The sequence below is a fragment of the Protomyctophum bolini genome, assembly GCF_963924005.1.
Source record: "Protomyctophum bolini genome assembly, chromosome: 23".
In the NCBI taxonomy this organism is placed as follows: Eukaryota; Metazoa; Chordata; class Actinopteri; order Myctophiformes; family Myctophidae; genus Protomyctophum; species Protomyctophum bolini.
Window position 1 is genome coordinate 12,118,568 of NC_137884.1, and position 12,865 is coordinate 12,131,432.

Sequence of the window (12,865 nt, forward strand, 5' to 3'; positions counted from 1 at the left end):
ACCCATAACCGCCACTACCCAATGTTTTCAGGACAGGCAGAGAATGTATGCAAATCGGTTGGACTAAGGGGTCGGGTGTGTTTCCATGAAAAATAAATATATATCTTTTTTTTGGGCTTAACATTATGCCGGTCCTTAATCTTCAGGCCTGTTGAGAACTCTAGTAAACAACAATATATCGACGTCATCAAATGAGAGTGGATATCATCTGTGATGTTGGATATCGTAACATCATGAAGTGTTGTCAATTCCTTTAATTGCCTATTTAATCATTAAAAAAATGTTCAAACATTTCCAAAAATAACAAACATTGCCACTCTACAAGCTCGAAACATGCATTCAGGAGCTTCTTCTTAAAAAAAAAAAATACACATACTGTATATTATCATGATAGTATGATATCAAGGTCACAATATCAATATCGAAGCATTTAGGGTAAGAGAAATATGGTATTCCCCCTGCAGTGTAATGGGAAAACACATACAAATATTCACCTATCCAGGAGAAAAAAAACAATGCTGCATAATATGGTACTGTGCATCGATTCACAGGGGAAATAAAGCACAGTGCTGTTTGCAAACAATGTCATTTACAATCTCTCTCACCTGTTCTGAAGGCGGGTCACACTTATTTGCTTAGCAGACAAATTGCATTTTACATTGAGATGTTTTTTTTCTGCATTACGGGCCACACACACAATACAATGTCTTCAGCCTTCCATATGACAATGCAGGTACAAAATCTCAGTGGTTGGTTATAACAATGGCTCTCAAAGTGACCAGGGGACCTTGAGGGGGGGTGCACTCGCTAGCAAAAAAAGGGACAGTCTAAACACTGTTCAAAAATGTGTCGTGAGCTTGTAGATCGGCTAACCCATTTTGTAGCGGGAACCCCTTTTGGTGTTAGCATTATGTAAAGCTTTAGCTATTGAAAAATAACAGATCTACAAGCTCATAGCGCGCCACCGAATGGTGCGCTACGAGCTTGTAGGTCTGCTATTTTTGAAAAATCGAAGAACCACTGATATACAAACATGGCTTTTTCAGAAAACAAGATGTAGAAGACATTTTTTTAATCTGATCTTAGGTCAAAATGGGATAAAATGGGGGTCTAAAACACATCAATTTGTGTGTGCTTCACAAGAAAATGTTTGAGAACCGGTTGAGTTATATAATTAGACCTCGAATGTATACTCCAGGGTTATATATATATATATATATACGGCATGTGTTGCTCACCTTATCAAAGTTGTGCATCTGCTCTCGGTTGGTGAGCCAGGACTCCAGGTCCGGCGAGCCCTGGATAACGAAGGCCTCGTAGTCGGCGAACATGGTGGCGAAGCGGCTGGCGCACACCTCGCGCAGCTGCACGTTGAGCTTGGCGCAGCGCAGCTCCTCCTCCTCGGCGGCCGTGCGCCCGCCCGGCGCCTGGCCCCCCTCGCCGGTGCCCCCGTGACCTTTGACCCCGGCCCGCAGCTCGTCCACGCGCGCCACCGTCACGCCGGTGCGCTTGGCCAGCGCCTGCAGTCTCTCCAGGGTGGCGTTGCCCTGCGCGGGAGAGATGGGCATACGATGAGCAAAGCAATACAGCCACGGGTGGTTCTTCGGTTTTATAATGGCGTGTGTGTGGCGTATAGTGAGCAAGGTTATATAATAGTTTGGGATTTTTCATTAGAGTTTAGTTTTAATTAGTTTTTCCAATTCCGTTTTTAGAGCGAGTTTGCTAGTTTAGCTTTAGAAAAAGATAGAATTTTGAAAAAAAAAAAATAATCAGTTACTGTTTGACAATCAAAGAGAAAAAAACTAAAACATTTTGTCTATAATTTCAATTTGTTTTAGTTTGTTTTGTAAAGACAGAATACAGTTTAAGTTATAGTTATCATTTATCTTTCTAGTTTTTAGTTATAGTTCAGTTCACGAAAATGTCTCTTTTTTTCCCATTTTTAATAGTTTTCGATATTTTACTTGGCCTTGGTAGGGCATAAATTAATGAATGAATAAATAAATAACACAAAAAGTTAAAATATGGAGATAAAGAGGTATAGCACAACGCCCTCCTAGTACCTGCAGCAGCTCCAGCACGGCCAGCTCCTCCCCGGCCAAGTTGCCGTTGCGTCCGTCGTCCTCCAGCTGCCGCAGGGCCACGGCCGCCTTGCGCACCCTGCCCGGCGTGGAGGGGGTGGTCCGCGGAGGAGGAGGAGGAGCTCCCCCGCCTCCTCCCCCCTCCCCCGCCACGTCGGGAGCCAGGCCGAAGCGCAGCAGCACCTCGCTGAGCTCCTGGACGAACTCGGGCTTGTTGGGCAGCTGCGGGAAGTCCTCGGGCAGCTCGATGCAGTGGTTGTCGATGTCCACGAAGCACAGGTTGGCCTGGCCGGGGAGGGAAGGTGGGAAAGACGACGTTAACTGCGTTAAAAAAATAAACACATTTTCTACTCATATGAAGCCTCCTGAGCCTTTGAATAGCTTCTGTGACGTGTTGTGAGTGATCTACAATCTCCTTGAAATGAAAACGTTTGACAGCCACTCGTCTGCATGTAGTCCTATGGGGTACATGAGAACCAGCACCTGCCACCCTTTTCCATCACAGGGTCCCATCTCTTCCACTCAAGCTTCGCCGCACCTTGACACAGAGGTTATTATGATGTGAACAGAACATTCCAACAAAGGGGTTGAAGCACTCAACTCTCAACTCGCTCGTCACAGCTCATGTTCAAAGCCCCAGACTTATTTATTTTAAGGAAGGACGGACACACACACACACACACACAGTCACACACAGACACACACACACACACACACACACACACACACACACAGTCACACACACACACACACACACACACACACACACACACACACACACACACACACACACACACCATAATGGCAGTTCAAAATTGTAAAGGGGGCCTTTCTGCCTTCTCTTCCCTAAGCCCCTGGAGTAATCTATCAACATGACTGCTCTGCTAAGGTCCCTCCTTCCATCCGAGTCCAAGGCCAAAGATAATCTAACAGTGCTTCCAAACCCAGCCCTAGCCCTCCTTGGTTATGGGGGGGGGGGGGGGGTTCGGGGTTACAAGGCCTTTTCTGTTTGGAGGTGGTCCATAATTTCACTGTCTTCACTTATGTAACAGTAGCTTATTAGGCTACTGAGATGAAGGTCATGCGAGACCGAAACGTTGGAACTCTCAGTAGCCTAATAAACTACTCTTATATACAGTAAGTGAAGACAGTGTGCGGGACCTCCTTTCTCTCATTATTTTCACTGGTTGCTGACCTGTCCCTGTAGGTGTGCAAAAGGGTAATTTTCTACAAAAGGTCCATGAATTCAAAACATAATTATTGCATGACATCATAACTTGCTTTCATCCGCTCAATGTGATATCAGTCCTGCTCTGTTTCCGTACGGTCGGTGAACATGAATCTGATATCGGACATGGCAGATCTACGAGCTTGTATAGGCCTGCTAATTTTGCTATTCGTTCTACGAGAAGTATACATACTGTATAGGGGTTGCGTGGGGTCCAATTCATGAAAATGTTCGCGTTTTTTGGGAATGTTTTTTGAAAAGGTTTTGGTTTAAAAACAAAATATAATAGGACACAAAAAAATCAACGGACCCATATACGTGACCCACAACAAACGGGTCCCGGGTACTAGAGTGGCGCAAATCAGGATGTACCGGCGGTCAGTGCGATACACCTGAACCCGTTTGCACATGACATGGGTGTCAGCTCTGGGTTTCTCATGGGGGCCTGGGTGTGTGTTAATGTCTGGCAGACAGGGAGCTGGTTCAGGCTCAGGTCTAAATGCAGCTTGTTTATAGCCAGTGCAGGGGAGAACTACAGGAGGCAAATCCGCGGATTTAGGAGACGGCGGTAAAAAAGAAAATTGGAGCATGAAGCTGCCCACGGGGCGAGACTGGGTCGTTCCACAGGATAATAAGTGCAAAAGGGTTTCCAGGAAAAAAGTTTGCTGAAAGGGATGATAAAAGTTCTCGATAAATCAAAAAAATAGTAGTAAGCTGGTTATGCTGTTCATTGTATCCTTTCCCATGGTTTCAATGTACAGGCTGTTATTTCAATAGTTCATTGTACTCGTGTTGCCAGGTTCTTGGTTTACCGGTGACCGTAGTTTACGGAGGCATTACACCGTCTCTCTGCATTTCTTTTGATGTTTCCTTGTGTTATTGTTTAATGCATTTCTGTTGTGTTCTGAGCAGGGAAGACAGACACTAACAAACACAAAACATATACATACTCTGTCTCGCAATAAACTCAATAAAATGCGACGCTTCCTTCCTCTGATCCTCTCTCCTCATCCTCTCGTCTCCTCTCTCCTTATTTGCTCCCAGATAATCTTTCGCCGTCGACTCAAATTCAAGGTCACTTCAAAGAAACGGAAGGATGCGCAGAAATATTACCAATGGAGCCAGGGACCAGTGTTGCCATGTCTGCTTATATTATTAAGCGACCTTGGGCTTGATTTTCTGTAAAGTCATAGTGTTGTTGCATATTTGGGCGTGCTTCCTACTGTTGTTTAATCCAGTGATGCGTTCCAGTGATAACACCTGGAACACATCGATTACCTAACCGTGGCATATAACCACTTCAACAGTTATTTTAAACTTTAGATTTTAGAAGACATTTTGTAGAATATTACAAATGCATATTAATGCATTTGGCTGCAGACCCCCATCTGAAAATATTTAGTGCACTGCCAGGGTGTGGGACCCCCCATACAAGATGTGTGTTGTTAAAATGTTTAAAAGCCAATGATGTAGATCTCTTGGACTTGTTTTCTTAGACCTGACCGCTTATTTCTCGTGCTAAATGTGGCAACAGGGGGGCTGAATGGGAGGAGAGGCAACGGGGGTGGGGTGGGGGGGGATCTCCTGGAAGAGTGTCCAGTCTTGGATAATTGCAATGGCTACAGATTAGAATGCAGCAGGATTAACGGGCGCCGGGGGAACTCGGAGGATGCGAGAGAAGCTGGAAGCTCGTGGCTGCTATGTTAGGGTTGTTACAGTAAACCATTCATTATAGTAAACTATTTATAATTATTACTATTATTAGTATTTATTTTTGCATTACTAAGCCAATAATTCGTAGGAGACTCTCATCCACTTCATATTTTAAAACATTTTATTTAAAATATATTTAAAAAACATATTGTATGTTCTGCAATAAAAATACATAGACTTGGCCAAAAGTGCTGACATGATTGACATCATCACATTTGTGATGACGGCATTGACCGTTTTTAGCGCAATTTTTTGCCAAACTAATGTTTGAAATGGATTCAGCATCATGAAAACCCCCTAGTTTGACACGTCACATGCTACATAAAGCATGATGAAATGTTTAATATTTTGCCTTCTATAGGTTGTTAATGGTATGGTCACATATTATGCCAATTATGAAAATTGCTCAACATTATGCAAGTTAGCATCCGGCAGTTTCTACATGCTGGGGACCGATAGTCCATACAGTAACAAGTCAACATTTGTAACATAAGACCTTGGTGTACTCAACATGTCCGGGTTCACAATGGGGCTCTATGGGCTGGCTGGCTACTAAACTATTAGTGTTGTGTTCAAAGTGAAGAAGAACCGGTCAACACCGGTGGTAACAACAAGCCTTATATGACACGCACGCGCACACACACGCGCACACACACACACACACACACACACACACACAAAGACACAGACACAGACACAGACACAGACACAGACACACACACACACACACACACACACACACACACACAGTTGGCGAGAACATGATTGCCTCTGACAACTGAATTTCCACCACAGGATCAATGGGTGGGGGGGGTGGGGGTACAGTAGATGCGAAGAATAGGGACAATCAATCTTAGATTTCCTTGAGATGCTTTTGTGTGAGTTTCCAGGCGAACGCTGAAGAATTCTCCCAGTTTGTGAGCATGCGAAAGTGCGTGCGCGCGTGCGAGAGAGAGAGAGAGAGAGAGAGAGAGAGAGAGAGAGACGGAGAGAGAGAGAGAAAGACAGAGAATGTAAATAAAGGTTGGTGGATGTCTGAAGAGGAGCTTCACTGGCTGTAACGAAAATGCCTTGATGGCGTCATAATGTCTGATTTTACTCTTGGCTGCATGCTCAAACTAGCCGATCTACAAGCTCCACAAGCGTTGTGAAGCTTGTCGATTGGCTATTTTCAGACCTGCCATTTATAAGTTACTCTAGATTTTATTTGTCGACAAAATCATTAGTATATTTAGTCACAGTTTCAGTCAGCATAGCTCAATTGTTTTTGTCAGTGAAAGAAGGTAGTCGACCACTGCTGTAATGTGACCGTCATGGTATTGGTTGTTCTTCCTCCCTACCTCTTGGGGGAGCTCCAGCTTGGAGCGGTCCGTGCCCTCCTTGCACTGCAGGCCCATCAGGTAGGGCACGGGGGCGTCCAGGAAGTGGAGCAGCGAGGCGGGCAGGATGGGGACGTAGACGTGCTGCCACTGGAAGGGGAACAGCAGCGTGGTCACGCCCTCCGCCACCGTCATCAGACGCTGGTAGTCTGCAGGGGTGGGGAGGAAGAAACACGTTTTACTTAACCCATTCTGACCTGAGATCAGATTCATACGAGGTTTCCACTGGACACACACTGGTCTGATTAAGTAAAAGTATCAATGCTGCAATGTAGAACTATATACTCCGTCGCAAATACAAAGTCTGGAATTCAAAATGTACTAACAGTAACAGTACAAATTATTGGTATAAACATGTACCAAAAAGTAGTCATTCTGCAGAAGGTCCAAGGCTCCCATAATCTGTATCGATTTGGACTCAAAACCTCTGGCATCCGTCAGTCTCTACACACATACTGTACGTACAATCGAACATATACACAAGGAGGACATGACAATCCCACGATGGGGGGGGTGAGAAAGCCATTGGAATTGCACTTGTGTGTGTGTGTGTGTGTGTGTGTGTGTGCGACGGGTGTATGTGCGATTGTGCACGTGTTGCCTCTCCTCTTCCCTAAAACGGATTAAGGCCAGTGGCTTTGGTATTGAGTTCAGCAGCAGTTCCATCAGACATACTGTACTGTATGATTATAATGGCATGGAACAAGCCAGTGTGTGCTCCATAGAGAAAAGAAAAAGAAATCAAGTTACCAATTTATCCGATCAGTCTATGTCAGTCTCTCACCCTACCTCCCTCTCCATTCCCCTCTGCCTCTCTCGTCCTCCTCCACATCCATAGTACTTTGGAGTTTAATCTCCCCGGCCTGCTCAGGCAGACAGACAGTGGATACAGTGCTGTGGTGCACATTCATTCAAAATGCATTAGGCTTCTCAAGGCCCTCAGTGCACTAACCGCACTGCCCCGACTGATTTATATGACACAAGAGAAAACAGGGATAGTTTCAGTAGTTCTACCCTGTGTGTGTGTGTGTGTGTGTGTGTGTGTGTGTGTGGTGGTGTGCGCGTATACTCGTGCACAAGCAGTCATGTCCCTGTGCATACAAATTGCATCTTTCTGCAGCTGACTCTCTGCACATCCAATTATCGGATGTTGATTAAGGGAAAATGAACACACCTTCTCTTTATCCTCGCCGTGACACATGACACTTGAGTTTAGTAATTAAGGAAAGAACGGCAATCAAGCACCTGCCCGTGCAGGAGAAAAGAGAGCACAAATGTGCATGTCCATTAACAACTCTCAAGTGTATCTTCAGGCGCACCTGCAGCGTGTGTGTGTGCGTGCGTGCGTGTGTCCTCATCCATCAGTGACTGGCGATGTTTGATGTTGAAGCCGAGGTACACAGACAAGTCATTAAGCATAATGAGGACTTTATATAGAAGGGAAATTAACGAGCCCAAGGTGTGTTTGACAGAAGAGGGGAGGGACCATTTATTTAATTCGCCGGTTGGCCCCTAATGGAGGTTGTCTGGGATGATGAAGGGTGGATACTATAGGCCAGCTGTGACAGCAAGAGCGCATGCATTCACTGCACGCAACTGAACCACTTATAAGCCATACTGTATATCGATTATAAAATTCCATACACACACCATTCAAATTTTATCGGAGCGTTGTGCGCAGTTCTGGTGGCCAAGTCTGACTTGTTCAAATTGCACGCTTTGTGTGTGTGTGTCTCACTCTGACACACGTCATTCACAGAGAAACAAGAGCACGCCACAGGCGCGCAAAGCTTCTAGTACAGTACATTGTTGTGTGACCACTGACCAATAGCTAAAATGGCTGATCTCTATAAGCTCACAACGTGTTGCATCGCCGCACACTGTGAGCTTGTCTGTGGGCATGCAGGTCACGTGCCCAAAACAGGGCACGCCCGGTCGACTGTGGATAATCACTCCACATCTTTTTGCATGCTTCCACGGCTGACATCCCCTTGAACTGACTGACTGTTCATCTGCTGGAAATCAGTGGTCCTCAATCTTTTTTTCTTGGGAACAGGCCAGGGGGCCCGGTTAAAAACGTCCCTCCTGACAATCAGAGGAGTCGTTTCCTATACCCCAGTTTAGATCAGGAGATACACTGTATATGTGGCAAGAACACTTCCCAGACCTAATTACAACCGTTCGTCACTACTGTAAGTTTAACCAGCTCCGTCTGTCGTTTACAGTACATCATAGAGTTAAATGTCGAGGTTTACATGTGATCAACGTGAGACGAAATGACGTGAGGTGCTACAATCGGGCAAGCCCCAATATTCTGAATATAGAATCCATATCGTGCGATGTTTTAAAATCGTGTAGAGACCGTGTAACAAGATAATCTGATGAGAGAATCTTAAGAAGATCCCGTCGTCAGCGGTTGAGTGGCCACGTCCATTGAAGACGCACGACGCGTCAAGTCATCTAGCGCAGCGGTTCTCCTTCCCTTCTGGATCGGCGCCCACAAAAGGGTTGGCGGCACCCGGCGGCCGACGTGCACAGTTTTGAGAACCACTGATCTAATGATGATGATCGTCATTAGATCATCATAATGGCCGTGGTGATCGTCCCTGTTGGCGCGTGTAAAGCGAGCGGATCAGAGAGAGAGAGAGAGAGAGAGAGAGAGAGAGAGAGAGAGAGAGAGAGAGAGAGAGAGAGAGAGAGATAGAGAGAGAGAGAGAGAAGCGGATCAGAGAACACAGCCGGGAGAAATGTAGGACGAAAGCTCAAGTTAACCCAGATAGAGCACACAAAATGCTGAGTAAAGTCGATAGCGAAGCTGTGGAGTAGTGTGCGCGCACACACACACACACACACACGTGTGCACATACACACACACACACACACACACACGCTCGCGCACAGACACACGCACGTACAAAGACAAACGCGTCTACACAAGCACAAGCACCATGACACACTGTGAACAGCCTCACCGCAGTTGTGAATAATGGATGAAACTTTAGGAGGAAGGCTGCGCGACTCAACGCTGCAGCTATAATCACGGCAAAATATATCGCTTTACTTAGTGCAACTTGTGTAGCCATGGTGTGTCAGATGAGCTGCATAAGTCACCCGAGGTCACTTGAACTCTCCCTTTTTCCGCTTTATTTTCCGATAGCACAGTTGCAGTACAACAGGGAGAGAGCCGTGGAGTGACATGCAGCAAATCCGCCGCGTAGCTTCGGGAATCGAACCGGGACACGCCGACGGGCATGGAATATTTTCTCCCCCCCCCCACCCCCCCCACAAAGCAAAGATTTGAGTCGCTAATCTTTTCATGATTTTTTAAAAATAGCATACAAGCTCATGGCGTGGCACCAAGTATAAAATATAAAATAGTGGTTCGTGACTTTAACTATACTAAAGTGACACCGGCAACGGACCCGAGTTGCTTTGTCCACTCTCGTTTCCCTCCACGTAGGAATCTCTTCGTCATGAATAGCCGATCTACAAACTCACACACCGCATCATGATACTAATACATTGTAGATACGCGTGAGCTTGTACGGCGATTCCTGGCAAACGTCCCTCCCAACCCTGAGCGGTTAAATGGAAAACAGGATAATCCAGTCACCTGGAGCGGAGCCTGCATGCGTGTGGCATTGAAATCATGAAAAGCGGCGTTCTCTCAAGTCTGAACATGATCAAGGTTGGCCGTGTGGGAATCAAAGATAGGCAGGGACGACTGCCACACACGCGCACACACACACAGACACACCAAAACATTCCTGTTATTACTTTGTTCGTGTTACTGACAACTACTCCCATCCGCTCCACTTCTCACTCACAGTCTCAAGCCGTTTGAGTTCTTAGAAATATGGAAAGTACAAAGAACATGAGATGATGTGATGGAATGGCTTGTGATCATTTATTAAAAAAAAAAAACAACACAGACCGCATTGTGTCTCAAGGAGAAACAGCTGACTGAAAGAAGGGAAAAAAAGAACTGCACGCAGGGAGTCAAGTGTTGATTCCATGGACTAAATGTTAGGGAGGGACTAGTGGAGAACAGATCCAGTAGAACTAAAAGACAAGTCATTTTATGTTTGGTTCTGTGTTCTGTGTTGCGCTCTGAAAATAGCAGATCTACAAGTGTTGCGACGCGGTGTGAGCTTGTAGATCGGCTAAGTTCAGTCTGCGAACCAGGTGTTAAATCAGGCATCAAGATCTGCCAACATATACATTTTATTCGCCAAACTCAACTGCACATTCAGTCTCACAATATTTAGTCGACTTAAACTAGACTTACACTAAAACACTTCAGATGACTAAAACATGACCAAAGCTGTCAAAAAACTAAACAACGACACTAGACCTGTGATTTTTTTTGTAAAAACTCAACACAGGTCACATTGTGGCCAGCTGTGTCTCAAGGGGAAACAGCTGACTGAAAAAGAAAGAAACATGCACGCGCACGTCCTCCATGAGCCAAAAGCAATGCAGAGCATGAGAGCGTGAGTCAGTGTGAAAGTGTGACAGAACGCCGGGGAACGGAAAAACTGCGGAGAAAAGCACTCTCGGTCTCGGAAAGGAAAAGGAACTGAAAATGGGTGCTTTTTCAGATGGGCATTGGGGATATTATTATAATATTTGACTTATAATAAAGTCAAATATTATTGACTTATTCCTTTAGTGTCTTTCCAAATATTTGGGGGCCCACTACTTGCAATATCCTCCTGGCCGGGCCAGGCCGGCCTACATGCCCAGTATAGCGCGGTTAACGTTCAAGATAGATTTCACCATAACCTTCACACTACTGATAGCTAGTGATGTTACATGGATGTTTGGTCCCTATTGCATCGGTCCCCATTGGTCCCTGTTGTAGCCACACAGGGAAACATGTACTGTATGGGATATAAATCAACGGTGGGTCGGTTGTGTCGTAATTCAATCCAGGGACCACCATCACCCCTCACTGAGCCGCGTGATTGGGTAAGAAATGCGCTTGTCACTTTCTCCACCTAACTGTCATAGCCAGTGAGTGAGTGAGTGAGGACTGGCTTGGGGGGGTGATAGTGTGTTCATGTGCGCGCGCACGCGTGAGTGCATGTGTGTGTTTGTATTACTATACGGTACTTATACTTACTATAACTATACAATGCCACCAAAACATCTATTTTTCTAATATTTGTGGCAGTCTCCAAATTCGATTTAATATTTCAAAATATGATATTGTTTTGTACGCTGTAGTGTACACAATCTCCACAAAAGGTTTACTCATTTTACTCATCAAAACGATGACAAAATGTCCCCACAAGTATAGTAGAATTTGAGAAATAGACGTGGGGGCCATTTTTTTTTATCCTGGTCCTAACAAGAAAATGTTTTGTTTTATGATTAAGAAAGATTGTGAAATACTGTTAAAATTAGAAAAATACTCTGGTTGCATTTAGGGTTAAGATGAGGTTGAGGATAGAGGTTAGATTTAGGGGGTTAGAGTAGTCCCTATGTTATACTTAGTGAGTTTAAATTGCTGTGAAAAATTGTTCTGCTATATTTTTGGGCTATTTTCGATGCCGTCCTCACAAGTATATTAATACAAACCTGTGTGTTTGTGCGGCATGTTGGTGGATGGAGGGGGAAGCCTCACATCTGTCAGGGCTTAATTGGTTGTTGATTAGGAGAACATATGATGGGTCTTGTCTCATTAATTTCCGTGTACGGTCGGACCCAAAGTGAACCAGTCCATCATCCATCCACGGGACGTACGGCACGCTCCCGTTCTCATTACAGAGAGAACGGGGGACTCCTGCCGCGCATGTCAAGGAACACAAGATTGAACGCCGATGGTTGCTTCTTCGATGAGAAATGAAGAGCGCTAAAACAAGGCGGTGGATGTTTCCCCCCGTCCGAATGAGTGGTTTTTAAGCCATTCTGGGCGGGAACCCCTTTTGGTGTTTTAATTAAACATCATGTTATAATTTAGCTATTGAAAAATAGCAGATCTACAAGCTTGTAGGTCTGCTATTTTTGAAAAATTGTTAAAATGTGGCGCAAATCATTGAATATATATTTCAGAGCGAACATTTTTAACTAAAATATTTGCTTCTGGGGGGTCCCTGGAACTACATTTTGAGATGGGGGTCCGTGGCCCAATAGAGATAATTCTGGGGGTCCTTGACGTGAAAAAGGTTGAGCACCACTGCCATAGAAACATATGTTTTTCAGGAAAACGTTAGGATTTAGAAGCCTTTTTTTAATCGACCTCCGTCCAGAATGGGTTAATTATTCCCACTCAGGAAGCGATTGCTTCTGACAGCGGGGATGATGAATAAAACATGGAGGCCCGTCTTTCATCAAAGGATGGCGGGATGAGAGGGTGGGGCAGGGTGTCTGGATGCAGGGAGGTCTTACATTTTCTCCAAAAGGCGGAGAATATTTCCATCACCCACGTGTGTGTGTGTGTGTGTGTGTGTGTGTGTGTG

At 45.1% G+C, this 12,865-nt stretch overlaps 1 protein-coding gene across 6 annotated transcripts in view; it reads right to left on the minus strand.

Annotated features, from left to right (window-relative positions):
• The window catches only part of dennd5b (DENN/MADD domain containing 5B), a 75,639-nt gene that overhangs the window by 20,360 nt on the left and 42,414 nt on the right, over positions 1 to 12,865 (minus strand). For all 6 annotated transcript variants that reach the window (XM_080757844.1, XM_080757840.1, XM_080757841.1 and 3 more), the window contains 3 exons: positions 6,363 to 6,550; positions 2,064 to 2,366; positions 1,239 to 1,547 (listed from right to left, as the gene is read on the minus strand). In XM_080757844.1, the coding sequence (XP_080613970.1) occupies positions 1,239 to 1,547; positions 2,064 to 2,366; positions 6,363 to 6,550 (800 nt within the window). The remainder of the gene's footprint in view (positions 1 to 1,238; positions 1,548 to 2,063; positions 2,367 to 6,362; positions 6,551 to 12,865) is intronic.